Below are 25150 nucleotides of genomic sequence, written 5' to 3'. Positions count from 1 at the left end.
TTCAGTGAATATTTACCAATTGTTTTTTTTCCATATTTGAAATATGAATATTTAAAAAACTTTTTATTGACATTGACTGTTTGAAATGTAATGTTCACAATGATAGGCAATAATTTATCACACTAAAACACAAACTGACTGACAAAAACAAACTGAAAAATTTAGCTTGAAGACAACTAAAGAAATTCAACTTATTAAGGAATAATAAATAAATAGTCCTCAGATTCTGACAGTTTTAGCAAAATTGTTATTATTTGGATTTCTACTACATAACACACAAGCTTCTAGTGGACTTCTAGTGTGGTTCAACTGCAGTACAAAACACCAGAAGCACCTTCTAAATTTAGAATTGCACCTTCAGATTTTTTTATGTGAATTGTTTAAAGACCTGTCTTCAACTTGCCCTCCGTGACTGACAACTAGAGTCAACTTTTTTAGAGTCCTTTTTTAAGGCAGTAGTTTATGTCACATTGAAGTCCTCCTGTAGGTGTGAGTGTACGTCACAGCTAGTTGGGCAGCTGGCTGTCCTCCTTTCCTTTCAGTGGTTCAATCAATAATTTACCTGGCCCGGTCATATTGATTGCACGTACTCCCTTTTCTATCGCCCTCGCTCACTTGCTCACTCGTTCTTTCCACAAAAACTGCTGATGACGAGGAGGTAAAGGAGCTCATTAACAAATGACAGAAAAAGGGAGAGAGGGAGGAGAGAGAGCGCTATCATTCTATCAGACAGGTGTTATCGGTCTTTGGAACAACAGCAGGAACAGTGGGACTGCAGTGAAGGTGACTTTCACTGCCTTAAGACGTTGATACACAAAGGACAAGAAACGCCTGAGGAAACTTCTTCAGAAGTTTGCATGGGAATACAGACTCTTCACAAGAGTTTGTTCTGTGTCTGACATTCATTTTTAAGGCCTTTTCTTTATTTCACATTATATTGTCTTTGAAATTGGTCACTATGTCGGGAGCCACCAGTGACCAGCTGCACAGATCAACTTTAACTGTCTATTTGGTGAGTTTGTGTTGTCTTCTTCTTCTCTACTTTTGATTGAGACACATTAACTATAATGTAGTATTTCAAATGGCATTAAGAAATATGATGTGTATTTAAACATTGCCTGGCCAGAGTCACTTGGGTATCTATCAGATTTACATTTACATTTACGCACAAGCGACTTACATTTGAGATGAAGCAACATACAAGCATCAACAAAGCATCAAATACAGCACGAGATCTCTAACTGACAAAACATACTAGTAAAAGCAACAATAAATACTAGTAAGAGCAATAAATACTAGTAAAAGCTAATAGCACATATCGCATCAATGGGGTAAATACCTTTAAAATTTTATTGTGTTATAGTTATAGCTGTAGTAACAACTGTTTCTTTTGATGTGTTGCTTTGCATGTATTTCTCTTTGTGTGTGTGTTACTGTAGAATCTGATGGAGCACTTCAATCCTGGACTCCAGAAGCTTGTTGCCCTAGGAAACAGCTATGTCAAAGCTTTCCAAGGTGAGTGAGTCTGTGAGTGACTGGTGGGTAGATATGTGGGTGATTGAATGAGTGTGTTCTGTGTATGAGACAGACAGACACAGACATTTAATAATTATATTAATAGTTATTTTGATTATCTTAATTTACACTTTTAATTTTAAATTGCCAATTTACACACAGAAGTATATAGAAGTACATATAATATAACTGCTATTTTTTTCTTTTGATTTTGCTTATGTGTTACAAGAAGATGGATGTTATTCTTTTTGATTTTCAATAAATAACGGTAAAGCCATGTAGGATGGTCCAAATGTTTGGCATGACACAGAAATACAAACTAAATGCACTTAAAGAAGCACTGTAAAAGACATGGCCTTAATTTTAGTTGAAAACATTCAAAAATTTAACTAACATTATCAACAGAATCTGAAGAAGATGTTCTTCTGATGTCAAAGTCGAGGTTAACAACTAGCTAGTCCTGGCCCACCCTGTCTTGTAATACCACTTTGTACCTCAAGAGGTGATAGTCTGATAGTATAGCTTAGACCTCCTGTAGTTTAAGCTGGGACATTTGTGCCAGAGTCATGTAAGCTACATTACACAAGCTGTCTTAGCCCCTTAGTTCAATAAATAAACAAAACAAACTCTGAAAAATGTTCTTATACCTATTTTCTGACCAAACAGCAAAATACAACAGTTGCATACACCTTCTCAATTTAAATTTCTCTAACTAATTTCCTTGTTAACTCATCGTAATCTTTCAAAAAAGACAGAAACCAAATAAAACTCACAAAAACTGTCTTAGTTAGTATTTCCACTGTTCCATCAATCACCAAAGCCCTTTTGGTTGAAATAAACCCTTAATTCACAGAGTTAGATGTGAAAATATTCTGGCTCTACACTCTCTGACGCCCGACATCCCTCTCGCTCTTCTCCCGCTTGACACCTCTCCTGTCCCCACCTGAACCCGCAGTGTCTTCTTTGTCCCTGAGTCAGAGTCCTGTCCGGAGCTGCTGTAAATCACCTCTGTATTGAATTCCCTGTCATCAGACAGGTCTCCGTTGGTCTCGGAGGCTGTGTTCAGTCTGGGTCTGGCTGTGATCACTGGGAGGCTGCTGAGCCCAGTTCCATTTGTGTGTCCAGTTGTGGGCCCTCATTTATAAAATAGTGCGTTTGGTCCAAAAAGACAAAATGGCATGCACCAAAAAATAAAATAATCTGCTTACTCACACCTGCAGGTAACTTTCCCTTTATACATCAAATCTGCGTGAAAATGTGCGCAAGTAGATCAGCCTCATATCCAGTCCTCCACACACCCACATTCAACCCTGAATGGTCAATGCAAAGCACTTTGTTAATGCTGATGCATAGAAATGAGCCTACTAATGGTGAATCATGGCAACAACAACCAAGAAGAAGACAGACAAAGAAGAATCTTCTGACACAGACATGTTTATGGGATGAAGGTTAGAGAGCACATATAGTTTGATGGCCGCAGCAGCGGGATCACAAACAAAAGAAAATGTAGCGCGTTTAACAGAATTATATTATTCCCAAAAAGTGCTTTAGGCAGAAAGGTAAACATTATATACAGCATATTGTTGATCATATCAAACACACGCCTGTCGACTAATTCTTGCTGGTAACTGCTGTTTGCCAGAAATCCCAGAGTGGTTTATAGCCTACTGTATTTGTACCAGGTTGGTGCAGTTCCATCGGGTAGGTTTGTCTGATGCTGGACCCAGGTCGCACATAGATGAGAGAACACGGCTTTTGGGACTCTATATCGCCGTATTACTCAGTAATCATAATAGGCCAGAAAATCTTTGTGGTTCCTGAACAGGATTTCCCTTCTAATCCTTCTATTTAGGTTGTTTTCTGCAGTACCAGTGCATCCATCATGCAGCATTATGCAAAAGCAGTATTTGTGTTTATAGCAATCATACTGATTACTTCACAACTTGCCAAAATGATCGCATCAGTCAGTGGTATCCAACCACCTGGGATATCATTTGAAGATTTAAGTTTGACTGGTGGACATACTTTTTATGTCCATTTTGTTATTCTTGGCCTGGGAAGGTAGTGACTGTTGTCACCGGCTTTATTTCCAAGATGTGCCGGGTGAGTCGAGGTGAGAATGCAGAGTGAGTGTTCACTGCAGCAATTTTACACACAAAAACTATATGAAAACTAAAACTGTATGCACAGTTAGAAGATATTATTAAAAGCTGCTGAAGCTGTGTTCAGCAGTTCTTTAATGCCATTTGATATAACCTTGGATTTCTGCAACCGTTGAACATTTTATTACAGTTACAGTTAAGCCAAGATTTGATTTGACTTATATATATCTTATATATATCTTTTCAAATTGAATGGTGCTTATGGAATATTTATGGCTCACTACAAGCACAAGTAGCCTACAAATAACACTGCTGGTTTTAATGTTTACGATGACATTGATATATAGTTAACTTTAACATTAAGTTAACTTAAATGTGTAAGAGGCATCCTTATATAATCATTGTTAATTCACCAACTTACCATTTGCATCGCCAATTTCCGCAGTCTACAAAATATTTGTACGCAAATGTCAGTTTCCCTAAATCTACACACATGCCTGGTAAGAGAGGAAAGAAAAAAAAGTGCTGACTGCTGTTACCTTTGAAGCGCTCGTTAAGTCCGAGTGTATCTGTTCCTTGATTATTTAATATATTCCTTTAGTCTGTAAGGGTCCACCCATCAAAAGAATGAAAAAACAGCTTTTCATAAAAATTTATACACGTTGTGAATCCTGTCATGTGAAGTCCATTGCTCTCTGTCTGCTAACTTCTCTCATCCTGCACCGTGATGTTACTTCAAAAGCTAGATCAAATGAATGATGTGTATTTGATATTATTTGATAATTTTTGTAAAGTATTATTCTGTTTGAAATAAATAAACTGTTTCATAGTAGTTTCAGTTTTGTGCAAAAGGAATCAAAGGCCTGTCTCATATATAGGCAGGGTCAATTCAGTGATTTGGGCTATTATCCAAAGTTTTACAGTAGTTAGCTGCACTGCTAACTGAGCTAACTAGATATTGGCAGTTAGCAACACTTGTGACCTGGTATGTGAGATGCTGCCACCTAATTTTATGGAGTATGAATTTGGAAGGTTAATTCTTACACATTTTACCTGTAAGTGTAAAATATGAAATAGACAATCAAATGTGAATTAAAGGACATAATACTGTAGTTCCTGTACCTGGATTTTGTTGTCTTAGTTATGGCAAAACATTTGTAGCACTCAAAGTTGTTACCTTGGTTGGCACCAGCACAGTTTATTTAGTGTTTGTAATTGAGCAAAATTGTTTTCCTGAAGCTGTTAGTCACTGGGCTTGTATGGCACGTTGTCTTCATACAGTCATACAGTAAAGTGAGACATTGAGTAGTGAGCCAAAATTAAGTTCATACTTAAAATATGTATATTTCAGTACTGACAGCAATATGGAGCAGAATTTAAACCTGTTTTTGTCAAAACATGAGGTATCAAAATTTAGAACAGAAGCTTTTGTGTACATCCATTCTAGTTGCCTGACTTCACTAATCCTTCCAGCCTACGTTTCATTATCGTGTGTTACATTGGTAATTTGGTGAGCATCATGTATCATTAATGCGCCTCTCTGCCTGATAAAACTAAAGAACAGGCCGTCAGCCACAGGGCAACAAGGCAGCATGGTAAAACTATACCCTCTGACATGGGGCTATTCCTAGACCAAAAACACATATCACATGTCAGCAGTGTGAGGGTTGTGTTCATAATGAATGAAGGCAGAATTGTTTGACCCAATTAGGAGTAGTTTAACCGGCTGTGATGTTCCTCCAAAGCCTGTATGTTTATAATGTTTAGTATTTAAAAATGCTGTTGTGCAATTTTGTGTGTGTGTGCCCTGCAGCCTTAGCTGTTTGCAGTGAGGCCTACTTCAGCGCTGTGGCAAAGATGGGTGACCAGGCCCTTCACACGCTTTCGTCTCGCTCTCTTGGTAGGTGTGTGTGTGTGTATGTATTTGTATATATGATTGATTAGTCAGTCTTTCTATTGCAGGTTTCACTCTTAATTTGTTGCATTCATTATAGAAACAGATCTGTCTTCTGGAGCTGGCCAAGTGCTCCATCAAGTTAATGTCGAGTCCAATCATACTGACACATCCCATATTAAAATATAAGACACATACTCAGTAACCTTAAAATTACTTCCCTCCACTGCTCTTTTTCATCCTCTCTTGTAAGTCTCTGTGTGTTCTAGTGTGTGTGTTTGTGTATGTACCCAGTTCTGAGTGTTCATATTTTCCACAGGCTTCACTTTCACTCTGAACCTGGGTATGTGGAAAAGCGTTGTTAGTGGTAATTGGCATTAATCTAACCTATTACCACATACCAGAGTGTGTGGGCCCTTACGCTAGTGCTAGCACTTCATGACACATGTGGTTCTGCTAGGTTGGCTCACTGAGAAGGTCGGGGAGCCACAGCGTGACCAGGGACCCTATTGAGTGACGGCCCCTAAATTATAGATGGGGACAATCTTTCAGCTGCACTGAATTCATTAGCACAACCACGATCAATAACAATAGACAAGACTAGAGGCACCGAAAATATAAAAGGCTTGGCTAACTTTCCACCATCATAGCAGTCCAGCTAGTTAGAGCAAAATAATCTCTAGAAGACTTGAGTGGTGTTGAATTGTGTTAAAGTCATATATCAAATTACTGACATCCCCTCTAAAATATTGTGGCTTTCTTTTGTAGGACATAAATTCACCCAAAATTAGTGATAGCATTAGATAACTGGTAAATCAAAGTGTAACTGGGTATTTTCTATTCTAGAGATGTAAAAGTAAAGATTTCACACTCTTTCTTCAATTTTGTTTTTAACATTTTGTTGCAAGTGCAAATAAAAAATATAAAATATATTATAATGTGAAAACATAACATGTAACATTTAGAAATAGTTTAGAACTCCAAACGCATCACATTTGGTTTGTTTTTTATTGTTACTGCAGGTATTTGATGTGTATGTTGATTGGGTCCAGTGTTCCAAGTCTTTTTGTTTTAAACAGGGGATGTCCTGATCCAGATATCGGAAACACAGAGGAGACTCACTGCAGAGATGGAGGGAGTGGTCAGTATATGTCTTTAGTCAACACTCATGTTATTCAAACCAATCTACTCGTTGGCTGGCTAAACCTTAGAGTTGAAGTGTCTTAAAAAGTTCAACAAAGACTTTAAATGCCTAAAATATTTTCTTTGGTTTGTAATTATGCTTGGTGGCAATCAGGACATATTTGAATAAATCAAATACTGACTTTTACATTATAAATGTGTAGCAATGACATATAGCAAATGGTAGTGTGCTGATTTTGCTAAATTGCAAAGCCATGGAAAAAAGCTTCTTTTCCATGGCTTTGTTATTTAAGAAATATGTGTAGGGATGTGAATAGAATTAATTTTGACATTGTTACAAACTGGTGGCTCAAAGCTGAGCTTTACAGAAAGCTTCTGAGAGAAAAGATCCTGCTTGCATTTGCTTGTTTAAAATTCACACTGCCACTCGAATTGATTGCAGTGGCTTTTAGTAATGTGAATAAGCAGAACGTGGCCTCTGATTAAAAAGCTGAGGATGGACCACATTTGCATATAGATATAGTCAAACAAAATAATCAATCTGGTAATGAAAACTACTGTTTGAACAAGGGGACCGTTTCCATAATGACTTGGCTGCATCACAGGGACATTGTTTTTCTTCCTGCTACAGTTTCGATGGTTCCAGATAGAGGTGTTACAAGCCATGGAGAAGAATGTAAAGTTGGATGAGGAGTACATTGATGTGAGTTTACAGAGGGGAAAAGCCTTTGTTTTTATATCTACCCTTTTGAGGGCTGAGTTAAGTTGAGAAGTTTGGGGGAAGTGACTTGTCTGTTTGGTTTAGGATTATGGTTTAGGTTAACAATTAAGCAACTATGCTTTATGTTTGTGTATACTTATAAGTTTTTTGCTGAATAGAAAGAAAAGTCTGAGAGAGTCAGTTAGAGATTCATCGGTATAGTTACTAAAGGAGTTACTATATTAATATGAGACAAAATGTGTCTTTACACATCCTGCACGAGAACTCCACTGCAATTGACCAATAACTTTTTCTTTTTGGTTGGACAATCTTAGACTTGTTGATGTGGACAACTTTGCAAGAATAACTAATAAATAATTAATTGCATTTTCATCTACATGAACCTCAAACCCACTTCCTTATCTGCAGAACAGTTACAATACCAGAAATTGATTTAGAGACAGCACCACCCATAATCCAAATGAAGCAAATGTGCAGATTTCAAAACTTTCTGAGAAGGTCAAATACCTATCTGATACTGAATTCTTCTGTTTGGTTAAGTCAGTCAAGACATTTAGGTAGTTAGTCTAAAAAGTGAGATGTCTGTAGAAAAGTCTTGTCAACAATTTCAGGAAAACTTTTCATTATTACATCAGAGTGTTTCTTTTCCTACAGGGTAGTCGCAGAGTGTATGAGCTGGAGGTAAGGAATCAGGCAGAGGCTTTGGAGAAACAACTCAGACGAGGAGCCTACAGAGACTCTCTGGTAGTTACACAAACATACATACAAACAAACACTACGCAGGTTTACTTACTCTGAGATATACTATATACAATGTACACATGCACACACATACGGCCCAATAGGAGTTCTCCTGGACCATTGTATATGTGTCATTTCTCACTCATATTTGTATGTGAGCATGCTTCCCTGTGTGTGTTTTTTAGGAGAACAGTGAGTACATGCTGTACCTGAGGCAGAGCCAGCAGGAGATCCTGAAGGAGGAGGAGAGGAGGTATCGCTTTTTGGCAGAGAAACACTGTGGCCTCACCCAGTCACTGCTCTTCCTTATAAACAAGGTATTAAACACACACACACAGTCCAGCCCCACACAATAACTGGGCAGGGCAGATCAACCTGCCCCCTCCTGTGGCATGTCTTAAAAAGGGAAATGAGCACATTAGTGAGCTAACTTTGGGCCTCTAAAAAGCTTGCTTAGTTTCAAATGGTTACCTGTGTTGCAAGGCTAAGATGCACCAGGGCCAGCTAAATCCATTCTACTTGATCAAAAAGTAAGCAGACAGTTACTCAAAATTGCAAACTAATGACCAGAATATGAATGAGAAATTTACTACAAAACGTCTACCTCATTATCCTTTCGAAATAAGGAGACTTTACCTCAGATACAGGCGTTGCAAGTTGCAAGCATTCAGTTGATTAGAGCTGAATTAAGGGAACTGTAGATGTTTAGTAAAAATATGATCTGAATATTAATAGCTAAAGTTACCTTTTACAATAATATAAATAACATAACATACCATAATTTTCATAACATTATGATCATGTAATATTACTTTTGACAGTCCATTGCCAGGTGAAGCTGCGGGTTAGCTTACATCATACTTACCCACATCTACATCGTTTCTGTAACACTTACATGTTTTCTTTCAGCCAGCAGGGCCAAGACATTGGGCTTCACTACATTTTTATTCCACCCATGTGATAACATGTTATTTGCTTGATTATCTGATGAAATTCACGTCTCAGTGTCTCACTTACTGAAGCGTATCTATTTGTTTTGTTTCTGCCTGATCAGGTTGACATTTAATGAGGTGCTCACCTCTCATCTGTTTTCAGACTGGTACGTCTCTCCAGCTAAAAGCAGATGGATGGAAGGAGAAAGTGAATGACACCAGAGGGTCCAGACCTCTTACTCCCACACATTTGGACCAAGAGGCACAGGTACCAATGTGTTGTCGCGAATTTGCATCACACCTCTTCCTTGCAGACTGCAAGCCAAGATAGCACATGTATTCCCCCAATGCCTGTTGGTGTATATTCGTTACGTACCTAGGAACCTCTTGCAAGCCCTGGTTTCTCGTTTATGCCTGTTGTCGCTAATTTGCATCATACCTACACATACCTGAATTTATATCTTTTCTATGTTCTATGGACAAATTAACAATCTTCACTTAATTTAACATCAGCTTGAAAGCAAATGAAAACACAACTAATTTTTTGAATTTTTTGATTGTAAAAAATTTCAGGCGTTAAGGGGTTAATGTGAACATTATACTAAATTAATTTGTATTCTGAGCACCAGACAGCCTGCAAGAAGTTGTACCTGCTTGGGATGCTGCACCAGTGTCTGTATATGGCCTCAGTAACATGATTTGTAAAAAAAAAAAAAAACTGCACACTCTGTCAATCAAACAGGGGCCAGGTCCTTTGTTCTTATTAAGCTGAGAGAACAGGCCTTTATTTGAGCATAGTCCTTCATGAGGCACAGTCCTTTACATCCATTTCCCATGTTTACTTCTTTTATCAGTATACTACTTTGTTATATTTTAGTAAGAAGCATTTACTTAATGACTGATACAAATATTTGTAGTTATAACGTTTTTTTTTTTTTTTACAGCAAGTTAGTGTGGTGGTTTATGGTAAGAGAGAATTTATTTTGTTTCTGACCAGCTGCGAGGTTCTGTGAGCTCCCTGCTGCAGACAGTAGCCCGAGATGAAGATATGTCCTGGGCCAGGAGGGAGCAGCAAGCACTGGGCAGAGTACCCTCTAGAGGTGGGAGGAAGGCTGAACTTTGTGAAAGATATAATTGTTGTAAATTAATGTGGTTACATTCTGACATTTGAAGCCAAACAAGATCAGCAGTATTTTTCCTTTACAGCATCACAGCCAGTAGATACTGTTCGGTACATTTGCATTAAGTTAAAATAATGTGGCTCTTGGATTGATGTCTAGTAATGATAAGAATAATGAGTAAATGATTTATTATTATTTTTCTGGGATATGGATTAATTTATGAATACCCAAAATAGTCCCTTCTCCCACACTTGTCTTTGAAATTGTTTTTTAATGGTGTGTTAAGCATAAGGCATCTCTCTCTCTCTCTCTCTCTCTCTCTCTCTCTCTCTCTCTCTCTCTCTCTCTCTCTCTCTCTCTCTCTCTCTCTCTCTCTCTCTCTCTCTCCATCCTATTCGTCTTTTCCACTCTGTTCCTCCTCCACTTTATATCCCCCCTCCAGCGCCGTCTCCCCTCCCCAGCCGCTCTCGCTCCAGCTCAGTGGGGGAATCTCTGGGTCTGGGTGGAGGGAGAGCCATGAGAGCCCTGGTGTCTCACCCGTCCTCATCCAACCCAAAGCTTCTACCTTTCAACAGGGGAGAGACTGTCACCGTACTGGTCCAGGAGCCGCGCAACGGCTGGCTGTATGGACGCACTGATAGTAGCCTGCGGTGGGTAGCTGAGATTGAAGATGTCTGTGTATACATGCAGGTTCAGGAGCAAAAGACGAATGCTTTTAAAGTGTTTTAACGTGGAAATTAAACAATCTGTGACTATTTATGTCTGTCAGCAGCCAGATTGAACTGCAACTGATAAATCTCTTAGAAATTCTTAGTCCTGTTCCTACTCCTTGTACAACTGATATTAAAGTCACAACAGCTATCTTATACATGATACAAAAGAAAATGTAATGGGAATTGTAACAATTATCAGATGGCCTTGGAATGTTGAATGGGTGGTTTTCAAAGAATAGGAGTGTTTTGAGAAGAGAAATCCCAGCAAATTTAATGTAAAGTCAAAGATGTACAAGCTATTAATTTGGCAAGAGCACAAAATATTATTGTAAAATAAAATACTAGTATGACATATGAAAAATACGATGTAATTAAAATATACTATACTCCTGCTACAAGGACAAGATCATTTATAGAGACGTAATTGTTTTGTGTGCTGTTTTCTCATTTGTCTTATTTCCTTCAGTCAGGGCTGGTTCCCTGCTGCTTATGTGGCCCCCGTTGAAGACTTCTCCAACACTTTAGCAACAAGGTAAGAATTGCTTTTGTTCTGCACAGTAAGTTTAGATGTAGGAAAACAATCCACCTCCTTAATTTAGTGGCCAACATTTCTGCCTGTTACAGCGGATAAAGAAATAAAAATGTGACAGATTTCAGAATGACACGTTGACCTTGGATTTAGAGAGACCCTCTCCTGGAAAACTGGATCTACTCACAGTTGTTGACCAGCATAAAAAGTGTCCTCAAACAAGAGACAGAATACCTAACCTTTTTAGTAGCACTCTTTTGCAGCTCCTAAACTTTGCCTTGATGCCAAACACCAAGAGAAAAAAGAGGGAAGGGATCACGACACAGTATATCTGTACTAATGCTGTACTTGATTTTTACATTGCTGCTCATATAGGCTTGTGGAACATACCCAGCCCAGAAGTGAGAAAGGATTATCTTTCACCAAAATATTCCAGGTTACTGTCCTGTTTTGAATCACTAAAAGTGCCTTTATGTGTTCCTTTGACCTCTCAGTGGTGGTTCTCTAAGAAGCCACAGTATGAACAATCTGCTGGACCCCACTGACACCTACACTGACCATACGCAGAGCAAGAGCTATGGAGATGTCCCGCCACCAGCAACACCCAACCGCAGAGCCTCTGTAGACTTCCGTCCGATCTCTCCTCTACCTGAGAGGAAGCTGGAGCCAGCTGTGGAGACAAAGCCCAGTCAGACTAAGAGCTACAATGAACACCCACCTCCACCTCCTCCCCCGCCACCTCCTCCTCCCCCAAGTCAGAATCCTAGAAGCGCCTCTGCAAATTTTCCACCAATCTCTCCCCTCCCTGACAGGAACGGTGAATCTGCATCTGATGTCCAGGTACCAGAGGTTTAATTCTGAAAATAATTTACTCTCAAAGATGGCAAAACTTTTTTTTTCTTCTTTTCCATTTACTGTAAAGTAATCCTGGTACACTAATCCTACTTTGGTTTTGGCAATCCTTTCTGTTCTTAGGCGTTATCACCCCATGGGCCACCTGAAAACCCACTGTTTCCCAGGTAATATTTAGTGTGCATAGGTTGACAGAAAAAGACGTTTGGTGTCTGAATTCCAGTACTTTTCTGACATTGTATTGGCACATGATCATGTGTCAGGAATGCAAAGAGTAGTGGATTTGTGCTTGGGCGGCACACTGATGCAGTGGTTAGCACTGTTGCTTCACAGCAAGAAGGTCGCGGGTTCAAACCCCGGTTGCCCCGGCCTTTCTGTGTGGAGTTTACATGTTGTCTGCGTGGGTTCTCTCCGGGTGCTCCGGCTTCCTCCCATGTCCAAAGACTAGGTTAATTGGTGTCTCCAAAATTGTCCTGAGGTGTGAGTGTGAGTGGTTGTCTGTCTATGTGTGGCCCTGCGATGGACTGGCGACTTGTCCAGGGTGTACCCCGCCTTTCAGATAAGCAGTTGACGATGGATGCATGGATTTGTGCTCGTAGCAGTTGTCTGGGTTTCAGTGGACATGCATGTGCTGTTTCACAGGATGTTCCACCTGAACAAAAATACAGTTTTTAGATTCACATGGATAGATATTGGATCATTAACACAAATGTAAAGTGATCATGTTTAAAGTGCAGGTGCATGTATTGTGTAATTGTTTTGTGGTTCTCGCTATGCATATGGCAAATTTTAGCAACATGTTGTACTGCAGACTGAAGCATGAATCCAAAAAAAAATCATCATCAGTGTCAGCCTCAAATAATGGGTTGATCCCTAATTCCAACCACAAATGGTTTAACCAATGAGCCATAGTCGGATTTGAGCTTCAGAAAAACACTGTCAAAATTTACCATCCTCTGCCTGGAGTCTGGTGTTAGTTTGCCAATCTGGGATGTCTGCATGTGGTTCAATTGTGTTGTCAGAAAGCAGTTGAGCATGTGAGGTATTGAGTTACATTTTTTGTCATCCTCTTGTTTCAGAGGCACAAACCCATTCGCCACTGTGAAGCTTCGTCCCACGACGACCAATGACAGATCTGCTCCTCGTATCCCCTGATCCGTCAGCACTCATGCAGTAACTGCCAGAGGCTGCCAGATCAGGTTGTGGAGACAGGATAGACAATTTTGTTTTAGGATAATGTAATGTCATCTCTGAAATTGAAGGCTTTGAGGGCCAGAGATTCAGAGGAAGGTTTGGTGAGTTTTTTTGTACATTGTTAGTTAAGATGAGTTATTTCTTGTACCAAAAGCAAAGGGATATTGTAGTACATCAATAATACAATAATTTAATATCAAAACCATACACTTTTACGATAGTTGGTTTATCAACTCTTTGTACAGTATTTAAGTTTTTATATAGATAGGTTTGTTTGTCTCTTATAGTAAAATATTAAATGAATAGTTAGACATTTTGTGAAATGTGCTTATTCTAGAGTCAGATGAGAGGATTGATACTACTCATCTGTCTGCTACTTACTTAGCTTAGCGTAAATACTGTAAACCAGGGTAAACAGCCAGATACCAGCACCTTTTTTGTTTTTGTTACCTCTGGACAGAGCCATTCTAGCTGTTTTCCCCTATTTCCACTCTTTATTCTAAGCTACCTGGTTGCTCACGCCAGAAGCATATTTAACGTACCATGCAGGTGGTAAGCAAGCAAAGCAAGTAACCGTATTTCCCAAAATGTCAAACTATTCCTTTAAGCTGATAATAGTATGTGTTTATTTATTTCGCATACGCTGTATGTGTCTTGCTCTCATGCTATGCTTATTTTATAAGCAGGCAGAATCTTTTGTTCATGTGACGCAGATCTGAAAAAAATGTAAGTCTTTCAAATAGGACTTGGGTCACTTTTATGTTTAATCCTAAATACACCACGATGCACATCAGCTCTCCCACATGACAGTAATAGTTTTTCATCAAGGCAGCAGCTTTTCACCACAACCCGTCTTAATCATCTTCACTGTGGTTGACATGTATTGCAGTGTTCAGCGTATTATGTTTTGTGAGTTTAATGTTTTGTGTCCGCTGTGAGTAACAATAAGTAAAGAGACAGTTATTACTCAAGTTTTTTTTATTATCATTTCTTACTCAGATCTTGTCTCTCTTCACAGCTCTCCTTATATATCATTGTATTTACTACATCATCTGATTGGAGGGAGGGAGTGAGGAGGAGGGATAGTGGAGAGGAGGTGAAGTGAGGGAAGGTGGACGAGGAAGAGGAGTGGGAGGAAAGTGCACTGATATGTGAACATCTAGAAGTAAAACCAATGAGACAAAATGCACAACCTGAAATACGCAAAGGAAGGAAATTAAGATTTAAGAAGTCTTTATAACATCTACACCATCTACAACACTGGTACCATCTGTTTTGAGACCACACTATCTCCATGAAATCAAGAAGCAGTCTGAAACTCATACAGCATGTGTGATTAAATATATATAAAAAATGAAACTGGTAATTGTTATGCCTGTATTTTCCTCCTCATGGTTACTCCCTGTTGGCCTGCGTTTGTAATGTTTTGTAGAGAGCAGGCCTGGTCTGACTCCACGTGCGGGGTCCCGAGGAAGGTGAGAGGAGTTTTAAGGTGGCAGTTACAAAATATGAATGCAGGGACGAAGAGGAGGAGGAGGAAGAAGATGGGGGGTGTTCAGCTATCCCCTACTCATGCACCAAGCCTTCGAACTCTGAAAAAGACAAATGAAAACATTTGCACAAATGATGAGACAAACTCTACTGGCCTACAGCTTAAAGGATAAGGCTGGCAGTAGTCTATATTTCCTTGTTTTCAACCAATCCAATGAAAATACCAACAATGAGTATTGTCTGTGTAACCATAGCCTGACATTATTATTCCTCTCTGCTGTAGAGCTTCATTATTGTCCAAAAACTCAGTGAGACACACCATTGCATTGGATGAAATGTTCCTTCATTCCCATGACCACACACGTGTTTTTATTGACTGACTGACTGAATTGACTGACCGATTAATGGTTGTTGCTTTTGTTTTTTTAACATAAAAACTACAGAATAATATATGTCTAATAATTTAAAACAAGAATGAGTTCGTATACCAAGCCTAAATCCTTGACCTGCTTGACCTTCTGTGAACACCTAAACCTCACCAGAGGAGCTAACAGTGCCAACATATGTAATGGTGTTTTTTTAAATCCAATCCTATTTATTTCAAACCCGAGCCTGAAAAAAATCATAAACAAATGAGTCAGTTTTTACTTTTAGGTTACGTAAAATATATCCCACCTTCCACTGTTTTAACTTAAAGCTTAGCTCTTCAAAGTGCATATTGGTTGCTACCATTTGCTACAGAGGTAAACAAGCAGCAACATCAGCTCTGCAAACAGGAAGCAATAGTGATAAATGTTGGTATAATATTGCGAAAAGCCCCACATATAGCACCTCAAATCCATGTCAGATTTCTCACAAAGGTTGGATGTGCTACAGTAGCCCACCTTTGGTCTACACAAAGCTAGATGCTGCTGATAAAGAGTGGAATGGCTCTGTCATGTTTCCCCAGAGGTTAATAATAAAATCTCCCAGTTGCAGTACCCTGTGGATGCCAATAGGTGTCAGAACTGAGCTGAGGGTCCTTGTTTATCTGTTTAGAGCACTAGGAACAAAGGCTGAGGTGTCAGCACAGATGTTTGATGAATGTGTTATAGAAATGTTGGTATAATTTTGTGAAAAATCCTACGCATAGCACCTAACATCGAGGTCACATTTCTCACTGAGGTAGGATGTGCAACGCTGCAGCAACCCACCTTTAGCCTACATGCTAAACTGTATACTCCCCACACTCTACCTACTCTTCTTTCTTTATAATAAACTTTGTTATACTTTGCAATGTTCCTCCATTCTCTCACCGTCAATGCCGATCTTGCCATCTCCATCTTTGTCTGCGGCTTTGAGGAATGCTTTTGTCTCAGCGTCAGTCAGATCTCTGCCTTCCTGGGAAAAGCCCTTCAGTACAAACCTGAGAACAGTACAGGGTGTTGCAGAAAAGGATCACTGTGGGACAGCGCTAATGAACACATGTCACTGTGCAAGACATAGACTTCATACAGAATGCAGTTTATTGGGAAGGCCTAGACTTCTTTTTGTGTATTTGTGAGTCCGTGTGAGTTCCTCACTTGAGCTCTTCCTCCTCTATGAAGCCGCTACCGTCCACATCCAGAACCTGGAAGACCTTCTTGACGTTTTCGGCTGACATGGCCTTCATTCCAACCATTTCAAAGAACTTTTTGGGGTCGAATGTTTCCGCTACAACAGACAAGACAGAAGGTACAGACTAAACCATCAAAAGGTTCTGAGTTCTACCTTTATATTAGCCAGTTTGAACTGTTTTGGAAATTAAAATTGTATAATCAGCTTAAGAAGGCATGAAGAATTCTATCACAGCCAGTTGTTCAATAGCTTGTGAAACTGTGTGAAGTGATACAACACAATAGTTTGAAAAGATGAAAATGCGTGTGGACCCTACAACTGTTACAGACCTGCAAAGGCATCAAGAGCTTTCTTGATCTCCTCAGCTTTCAGCAGATCTGTCATCGCCATTTTGTCAGCTGGTTAGAGGGACAAAGAGGACAGAAAAGGTACAAACTGAGGAATGAAAGAACATTATGTCAAAGAGTTCAGTACAGACAACAGCTGAAATGGAAATACAAGAGTGGAGAGGATTCGGTACAAACATTTTAAAACTGTTTAAGCATTATGGGTGCATGTGTACAAGAATGTGTGGGTTTTTAGAAAATTAACAAAATTTCTGTGCTGGAGATGCTTAAGGACTAGAGGATAGGAAGTTAATATAGTCTGTTCGTAAACAAAGAGGATTTTGACCCTGGTGGACCTGGTAGAATTACATCCAGGCATTCAAAGACGGCCTCTGTGGAACTTGGCACAAGAGGGGAGATGATCCAAGGCCATAATTCAGAATTTAAGATGTGGACATAAATACAGTCTGGCATACACTAATGGGACATAAATACACTCACTGGCCACTTTATTAGGTACACCTTGCTAGCGCCTGGTCGGACCCCCTTTTGCCTTCAGAACTCAATCCTTTGTGGCATACTTTCAACAAGGTGTTGGAAACATTCCTGAAAGACTTTGGTTCATATTGACATGAAAGCATCACGCAGGTTGTCTGCTGCACATCCATGATGCGAATCTCCCGTTCCACCACGTCCCAAAGCTGCTCTATTGGATTGAGAGCTGGTGTCTGTGGATACTGTATTGGAGTACACTGAACTCATTGTCAGGTTCAAGAAACCAGTTTGAGATGATTTGAGCTTGGTGATGTGGTGCGTTACCCTGCTGGAAGTTGCCATCAGAAGATGGGTACGCTGGGGTCATAAAGGGATGAACATGGTCAGCAACAATTTTACAATGGTCAGATCTCAATTTTACTCCTGCATCCTTTCACTCTGCTCATTGCACTATTGTCTCAATCTGTCTATATTGTTTTTGTTTATAGTGTGTATATATGTGTTCTCTATTCTGTAGCCTGTGTGTGATTTTATTATTGTCTTATTATTGCATTGTAAGTAAGCACATCATGAGCAATGTACAATACCGAGTGAAATTCCTCGTGTGTGGGCACATACCTGGCAAATAAAGCTGATTCTGATTCTGAGTCTGAACAACACTCAGGTATGCTGTTGCGTTTAAACAATGCTTAATTGGTACTAAGGGGCCAAAAGTGTTCCGAGAAAATATCCCCCTCACCATTACACCACGACCAGTAGCCTGAACCGTTGATACAAGGCAAGATGGATGCATGCTTTCATGTTGTTTACTCCAAATTCTGACTCTACCTGACTTTACACAGCTGAAATCGATACTCATTAAAATAGGCAACGTTTTTCCAATCTTCTATTGGCCAATTTTGGTGAGCCTGTGTGAATTGTAGCCTTAGTTTCCTGTGCTTAGATGACAGGAGTGGCACCCGGTGTGGTCTTTTGCTGTTGTAGCCCATCTGCTTCAAGGTTCAACATGTTTTTCGACATATTGTGGTTGTACAGAGTGGTTATTTGAGATACTAGTGCCTTTCTGTCATCTCAAATCAGTTTGACCATTCTCCTCTGACATCAACAAGGCATTTTCATCCACCTACCGCCGCTCACTGGATATTTTCTCTTTTTCGAACCATTCTCTGTAAACCCTAGAGATGGTTGTGCATGAAAATCCCAGTGGACCAGCAGTTTCTGAACTCAGACCAGCCCGCCTGGCACCAACAACCAGGCCACATTCAAAGTCACTTCAGATCTCCCAGTTGCAGTACACTTTTATTACCCTGCGGATATCAATAGCTGTCAGAACTGAGCTGAATGCTCTCAGGGTCCTTGTTTATCTGAGCACAGGGAACACATGTTGAGTTCTCAGCGCAGATGTTTGATGGATATGTTTGTGTCTACAAGAGAACGGAGCTCCCTTGTGTAAGTTATCGTTGTGGGAGTGTTGGTGTCAGTGTGTTTCTTATGTCACATAGTGACCTTGTGAGGATATGAGACTTGCAGAGCTCCAGCAGAGTAGTTTTGATAGTCCCTCTGCAGGTTGCACTGTCTTGACCCTAACAAAATGTTTACCCTCCCTGACCAAAGGACACAGTGACTGATAAAAACAGATACATAGTCATCCTCTTCCTTTCTGTCCAATCAGTGTCTACTCAACTTTCTCTCCACCTATTTTTGGCAGCAAAATCAAATTAGTTAGTATCTATTTGGGGTTTTTGAGAAGTCTTAAGATGTGCAAACGTTTTCTCATTTATGAGATAATGTCTTACAAATAAATTTTTCTTTATAACAAAAAAAAGGTGAAAAAGGTGTATTTTGGGAGTCACACGCGTTCATTTTTGGTCTAGAATCGGAAATGTCGCCAGCTAAAGATGTGTCAGGTTATCGTTTTTTGGTTTGTTTAAGACAGAAAAGTCATTTGGATACATAATTTCACCTCTTATGTGTCAACAAAAAACCTTGACAGACAGTTCTGGTCTGCCTAGTTGTTCTGGAACTTAATATCCTGTCAGTGTTGTTCACATAGTAGTAAAAACTCACATACATCATGACATATGTATCTCAGTCATCTCTGGGAGTCATATGTGTGACAGCATTCCTATCCGCCTAATGTGAAGTTCAGAGGTTCTTTCAGAACATCTTTGACTTTGAAGATTGCAGATTATAGGAAGGGGTGACAGAACCCATCTTGTAATCAAAAGGCCAAAGCGTCTATCACCATTTGCAACAACTGCGTCTTAAGTGTCCTTGAGCCCATCCCTTCCTCAGGATAGCCTAAAATGTAAAAACAAATTGCAATGTAGAGACAATGACTGCTATCTATCCCGCAGAGAACAAATATAAATGTGAGGGATAAGTGAGGTTATATTTCAGTACCATAGTCTGTCTACTTGTCAAATGACAGACTTTCATAGTCAGTTCATGACTGTCAGTGTGTTATAAATAAACAAAAGGAATTGCATGTCAAACCGTCAGTTTTCCATTCGCAACTTTTTTTTCCCAGAGGGAGGCAGAACTTTAATAATCTGAAGAGCAGGCCAACATTGGTTGAGAACTCCAGAAAGTTACATCAGCCTACAGCACAGTAGACAACACAGTCAGCACAGAATCAAGTGTGTTATTTATAAAGGAAATTTTATTAAAACATTATGCTTCTGGGTCTGGCCAAAATAGCAACAATAATGAAAAACATCTAGAATATGCATTACTGTTAACTACTGTACTTAACTTCGGGGCTACCGTGCCATAGCACTCTGCATAAACACCTGTTCATGGTGACACATGAGCCAAGAAAGCACCCATTAGACAAACACCTACTCCTAACATTACCCTTTATTTGATACAGACTACTGAGAAGGAAAAAATCAAAAAGAAACAATACATTTCAGCATGCCAGGGATGTTAAAAGTGAAAGATCAACATTAAACTGAACAAACTTTTAGAAAAATAATCCCAGTTTCTTCAGTAAACTGACCTCTGTTTTAAAGGACTGAGAGCCAGGTTATACTAAAAAAAGAACTGGTTCGTACGAGGTTTTGTCGAAAATCAAAAGTGTTCATAGTTGTTCCAGACGGCCACACAGAAAGGCAGAAACTGTTTTGGACTGATATCAATAAATATTTTCCTTGCAGGCACAAACCTTAGTTTCTACATTTTATTATTATTATTATTGTTGATTTAGAATTTAAAGAAATACAAGAAAATGTTGGCATATTCTGTGATTTTTACTAATTGATAAAGCCTCAGTGTGTTAATTGATTACACCAAATTCCATTTTATTCAAGACATACTTTTTTCATTATCCTGGATGACCTTACATTCATGATGCCAGTGATTTTCGGAGTCAGTTTAGTTTCTAGCAGAGCATCAACTCAGAGGTTTATCAAAAAGCACTCCTGCTATATACTCTATAGCCACAAAATATTTGTGGACACACTGGCTTAATTATTGATACAATTAGCAAAGGTATTTCACTCAATTGCAGCAGATCTGCTTATCACAGATAACTCCAGCAATCATCTTTCTTCTATTCACAAGAGCATAGAGCTCATTCTGGTCACTGACCAAAACAGCTGACCTATGAATTCGATTGTGTTTTTTTTTCTTCAAATAACTATTCTCTGCTACATTTAATATGTCTTTTCTGTCTTACCTGAATGAAGGGATGGATGAGTGCACCTGACAGGAGTGAAAGAGGAAAGGTGATCGAGAGAGAATGGAGTAGAGAGAAGAAAGAGGGGTTGGAGATGGAGGTAAGATGAGCAAGTTGGGAGGGAGGACACAATAAGACTTTTATAGCTGCATCTGAACACATACAAACTTAACCCATATACCCCCACTCACACACCACATCCCCACCTCTCAGTATTCTCTCTATTTTCAGGAAGGTGGGGTGGTTGTCAAGACATGACGCACACACCGTTGGCCCTGGAGTGCAATCGCTTTCTCTGCAGCACTAACAAATCACACACAGGCCTATTAATAATACCACTTTTTCTGACTGCACTCAGACATTATCTCCTTCCTGTGTGACCCTCTTCTTTTGTTTATACACACATCCACCCCTTTTACTCTGGTCTGCTTTTATTTATTCTGTCATCTTTATGTTATGAAGCTGGTGCCTTCTGATGGGATGGAGGGATGGGAAAAGGGGGGAATTGCAGTCTGACAGTGTCTGTCCAGTCTTTTCCTGCCCAGTTATTAAGCACAGACTAAAAATGTTGGCTGTAAAAATTTTACTCGCCACACTCTGCAGTTCCCCTGAGTGTTTTGGTTCAGTCTCACCGCTCTCATCAAGCTCATTTGTAGCAAAGGCTGTAAGAAAAAAAACCCTCTGATACCCACTGAACGCTACCGGCAAGCACCAAACAGCAGACAGACAAGTTATCATTTAGCCAGTGGACATAGTGGAGCATGTAGCTGCTAAAGAGTCAGGTTGGTGGAGACTAAAGAGCAAAAAGCATAGTGACTTTTGGACATGCAGGACAATAACAACTCCAAGTGGAATGTAATGTTGCTCCGTGTTGCTGGATGTGTAAACATGTAAATAATTTCAATTACTATTGTAGAAGCTTCTTCCCCCCATCCAAAGACATGCAGGATAGGTCAATTGGTGGCTCTAAATTGTCCTTAGGTGTGGATGTGAGCATGAGTGGTTGTTCATCTATGTGTGGCCCTGCGATGGACTGGCGACCTGTCCAGGGTGTACCCCGCCTTTCGCCCAATGTCAGCTGGGATTGGCTCCAGCCCCCCCGCGACCCTGTGCGCAGGATAAGCGGTTGACAATGGATGGATGGATGGATGGACAATTGTACAAGCCCATAAAGTGTGACTTTTAGTCTGTTCTGGACTTCTACCCTCAAGTGATCAAACAAGTGATGCCGCTTTAAAGATACCATCCTGTAACTCCAAAAGCCCAAACTCCAAAAGCCTAACATGCACATCTTTGGCCCTTGTTTAAATAAGTCAGATTTCTTACTGAACTTGAACTTGTACATCCTAGGAAAGCAAGACACTGATGTTGAAGTTGTATGCACTCATCCTTTCTTTCTTTTACCCCAAACAACCTCTGTTCTTCGCTCCCTGTCTCCTAGTATGTCACCTTTTATTTCTTTTGCTCAAACTTTGTCCATTACTTTCCTAATCTCTCGTGCATGTCTCCTCCCTTTCAACTTTCTTCTCTTCATATCAAAGAACAAATTTGCTCCTCTTTCTCTGCATCCATATCTTTTTTGTGCCGCTTCCTTTATAATTTATCAATCTTCATCATATCAGGACCCCGACAACTTGTTTAACTCTCTGTCTCTCTGCTCCCCTTTATCTCTCTCATTCGCTTATCTTTTGCTTTGCTTCTCTTTATGCTTGTCAAGGCCAAGAGAGGAATTAATTTATGGTAGGCGCATGTATGAGAGATAGAAAGAAGACTACTGTACCCCTTTATCCATCAGATAACATAGACCATTCATCAGCACACACACACCTTAATGCCAATAAAGCCTTTTGAATTGAATTGAAATTGAAAGAAAGAGGGAGCCACATGTAACAAGGCTGCTGAAATAAAAGGGCATGAAACATTTTTCCCCAAAGTAGACTCTTTTGTTTTGGGGTGTTTTTTTTAAGCTTTTCAGTTGCTATTGGGTAACAATTCACTGTTTTAGGTTTTTACCATCTTAGAACTCCAGGACTAATTCAACATAAAGGTTTCACCTGCATCACACAATTCTTGTGTGTCTTGCAACACTCCCAGCCAATCACCTGTACTCACCTTTTCCAATATTTGTGAGTATTAATATGTGTTATGTGTTATATGCCCTGATCATTAGACTAACGAAGGCCCCCACACACACAAATAAAATGAACTGCATTTAGAGATCATGTCCCTGACATATAATCTTAAAACTGTTCAGGTTGCTCAACTTTTTTAGGCCTTAACATGACTGCTTGTCATCCTGTCCTCTGCTGACCCGCTGTTCTCTCTGTGTCCTGTCCTGAGACTCTAAGCTTTCTCCTCTCTATTGAATTACCCCTCATCAGCACTTTCCAGCATTATAGAAGGATGAGGGTGGGTGGGGCAGGTGGTGAGGACAACACACTGGAAGGATTTGTAGTGGGCAGAAATGGTCAGGAGAGGAAGATGCAGGATGGGTTGATATAAATGAAATGTGGCATTAAATGTGGGGAGACAGGCCTGGGGTTTTTCAAGGACAAGACTAGGGAGAGGCAGAGAATAAATGGAGATAACGAACGAGTAGAAACGTTAACGAATAAACAATGATGGACAGATAGATGCATAAATAGGTATTAGATACAGAGAGCTCCATATTTCATATTATTTCATATTAGTATTTCATATTAGTGGATTGTATCTACCCCTGCCATGGAGTCATGGCAGGGGTAGATACAAGCCACAGCTGTGTCACCGGGATATCCCTTGTCTACTCTCACCCAAAGATGAGCAGATATGAGCACTAAAAATAAACATTGGGGAACCCAGTGACTGTACTGATAGGGGGCTCTGTGGAACAAGAGCAACTACTTGTACAGTGAGGACAAAGAAGGAGGGTTCACAACTTTTCAGAGTAACCCTGTGGTTTATTAACAGTATAAATTCACATGCATACAACACTATAAATTTTTCTTTATAACAAGACAACCGTTGGTGAAAGAGGTGTATTTTGGGAGTCACATGCGTTCATTTTTGGTCTAGAATCGGAAATGAAAAGCAATGGCAAATTTAATAAAGCAGCTTTTGATGTGTCATATAAATATTTTTGATCAAGCATGAATCCCCTGAGAAACAGAAGATGTGATGTGTAGGTGTGGAGACGTTGGAGTTGTTTAAATGAACCTTTGGTGGAGCTGCACTGAGTAATGAAAGTAATGTGACAAGTAATGTAATTGCTTAGGTGATGTATTTACTTCTGCTATTGAGGAATTACCAAAGTAATGTGGCTACTACTAAGTAATATGTAATGAAAAATTGATTAAAACATTTCAAGTAACTTGCCTAATGTTGCTCATAAATGGTTTCAATTTTTAATATTAAGGAGTTTGCAAGAGTTTGTTACACCCTCACAACCTCATGAGTTCGGTTCAAGCTGATATGTACAGTAGAGTGGGAGAAGGAAGCCCCGCTCTTTGCCAAATGTGCCTGACTGCACTGCAGGCACTGGTTTTATTTGTATTTTTAGTGCTAAAGTTACGGCACCACACACACCAGTGTGTGGGTGAGTGTGGGAGATGGTGAGTTTTAAAAGGAATGCACCAAGTTGTTGGAAGTTTGGCTCGTTACACAGCCAAGCTGTTAAGTAATGAGACACTGATTCTTCCACATTTCCCTGGTAGATTCCAGTTAGTCATACTGATTGTTTAGTGTGCACTGTGTTTAGGGATAGTGCATGACTAGCATTATCTCTGCAGTGAGAAAATTTAAACTTAATTAATTAAATTATTTTATTTAAACTTAATGCTGTTGTCCAGGCAGAGAAAAAGAGGGTAAAGTCAAGGGAAGTGAAAAGACTATATTATGTTATTTCTTGCAGGTAATAATAATGTTCCCCGGTTCATAGTTATGTTGGACTGCACACCACAGGAGTCGAAGAACAAACTTGTTATTCTCAATTTACAAACTCTACAAAACTTTTCTTATGCATTTTTGACACCTTCTTCTTCAATTCCTTAAATATGGCAAGCGACTTGGATCACTGTTACAGAGAATACGTATGTATCCCCATGCTTGTATATGAGCTACATTTAAAA

The 25150-nt window shown here is 39.6% G+C and overlaps 2 protein-coding genes across 5 annotated transcripts in view; one reads left to right on the top strand and one right to left on the bottom strand.

Annotated features, from left to right (window-relative positions):
• Nucleotides 1–80: 80 nt before the first annotated feature.
• Nucleotides 81–21073, top strand: baiap2l2b (BAR/IMD domain containing adaptor protein 2 like 2b). Of its 2 annotated transcripts, XM_046047007.1 has the most exons (15): nucleotides 81–1012; nucleotides 1440–1515; nucleotides 5431–5517; nucleotides 6591–6652; nucleotides 7286–7357; nucleotides 8030–8119; nucleotides 8302–8433; nucleotides 9212–9316; nucleotides 10046–10148; nucleotides 10612–10819; nucleotides 11349–11414; nucleotides 11906–12251; nucleotides 12387–12430; nucleotides 13343–13462; nucleotides 21055–21073. In XM_046047007.1, the coding sequence occupies exons 1-14, from the start codon at nucleotides 959–961 to the stop codon at nucleotides 13416–13418; spliced, it is 1521 nt and encodes a 506-aa protein (XP_045902963.1). In that variant the 5' UTR covers nucleotides 81–958; the 3' UTR covers nucleotides 13419–13462; nucleotides 21055–21073. The 2 variants fall into 2 exon arrangements, with proteins under 2 accessions (XP_045902963.1, XP_045902962.1); XM_046047006.1 differs by lacking the exon at nucleotides 21055–21073 and having other exon boundaries at nucleotides 13343–15925.
• Nucleotides 14421–25150, bottom strand: part of pvalb7 (parvalbumin 7) — a 43291-nt gene continuing 32561 nt past the window's right edge. For 2 of the 3 annotated variants that reach the window (XM_046047011.1, XM_046047012.1), the window contains exons 2-5: nucleotides 16874–16942; nucleotides 16511–16640; nucleotides 16244–16353; nucleotides 14421–15049 (exon numbers count right to left, since the gene is read on the bottom strand). In XM_046047011.1, coding sequence (XP_045902967.1) covers nucleotides 15024–15049; nucleotides 16244–16353; nucleotides 16511–16640; nucleotides 16874–16934 — 327 coding nt within the window. In that variant the 5' untranslated portion in view covers nucleotides 16935–16942 and the 3' untranslated portion in view covers nucleotides 14421–15023. Of the gene's footprint in view, nucleotides 15050–16243; nucleotides 16354–16510; nucleotides 16641–16873; nucleotides 16943–21044; nucleotides 21067–25150 lie in introns of those variants that run through there. The other variant, XM_046047013.1, reaches the window with a different exon arrangement.

Source organism: Micropterus dolomieu, linkage group LG04 (assembly GCF_021292245.1).
Source record: "Micropterus dolomieu isolate WLL.071019.BEF.003 ecotype Adirondacks linkage group LG04, ASM2129224v1, whole genome shotgun sequence".
Taxonomy (NCBI): Eukaryota; Metazoa; Chordata; class Actinopteri; order Centrarchiformes; family Centrarchidae; genus Micropterus; species Micropterus dolomieu.
Note: the sequence above shows the minus strand (reverse complement) of the source record. Positions and strands in the feature narration are given on the sequence as shown.

Coding starts and splice junctions, on each gene's coding strand:
- baiap2l2b (XM_046047007.1), top strand. CDS start 959: ATGTCGGGAGCCACCAGTGACCAGCTGCACAGATCAACTTTAACTGTC. Junction 10,820..11,348: donor CGCACTGATAGTAGCCTGCG/GTGGGTAGCTGA, acceptor TATTTCCTTCAG/TCAGGGCTGGTTCCCTGCTG. Junction 12,252..12,386: donor AATCTGCATCTGATGTCCAG/GTACCAGAGGTT, acceptor TTCTGTTCTTAG/GCGTTATCACCCCATGGGCC.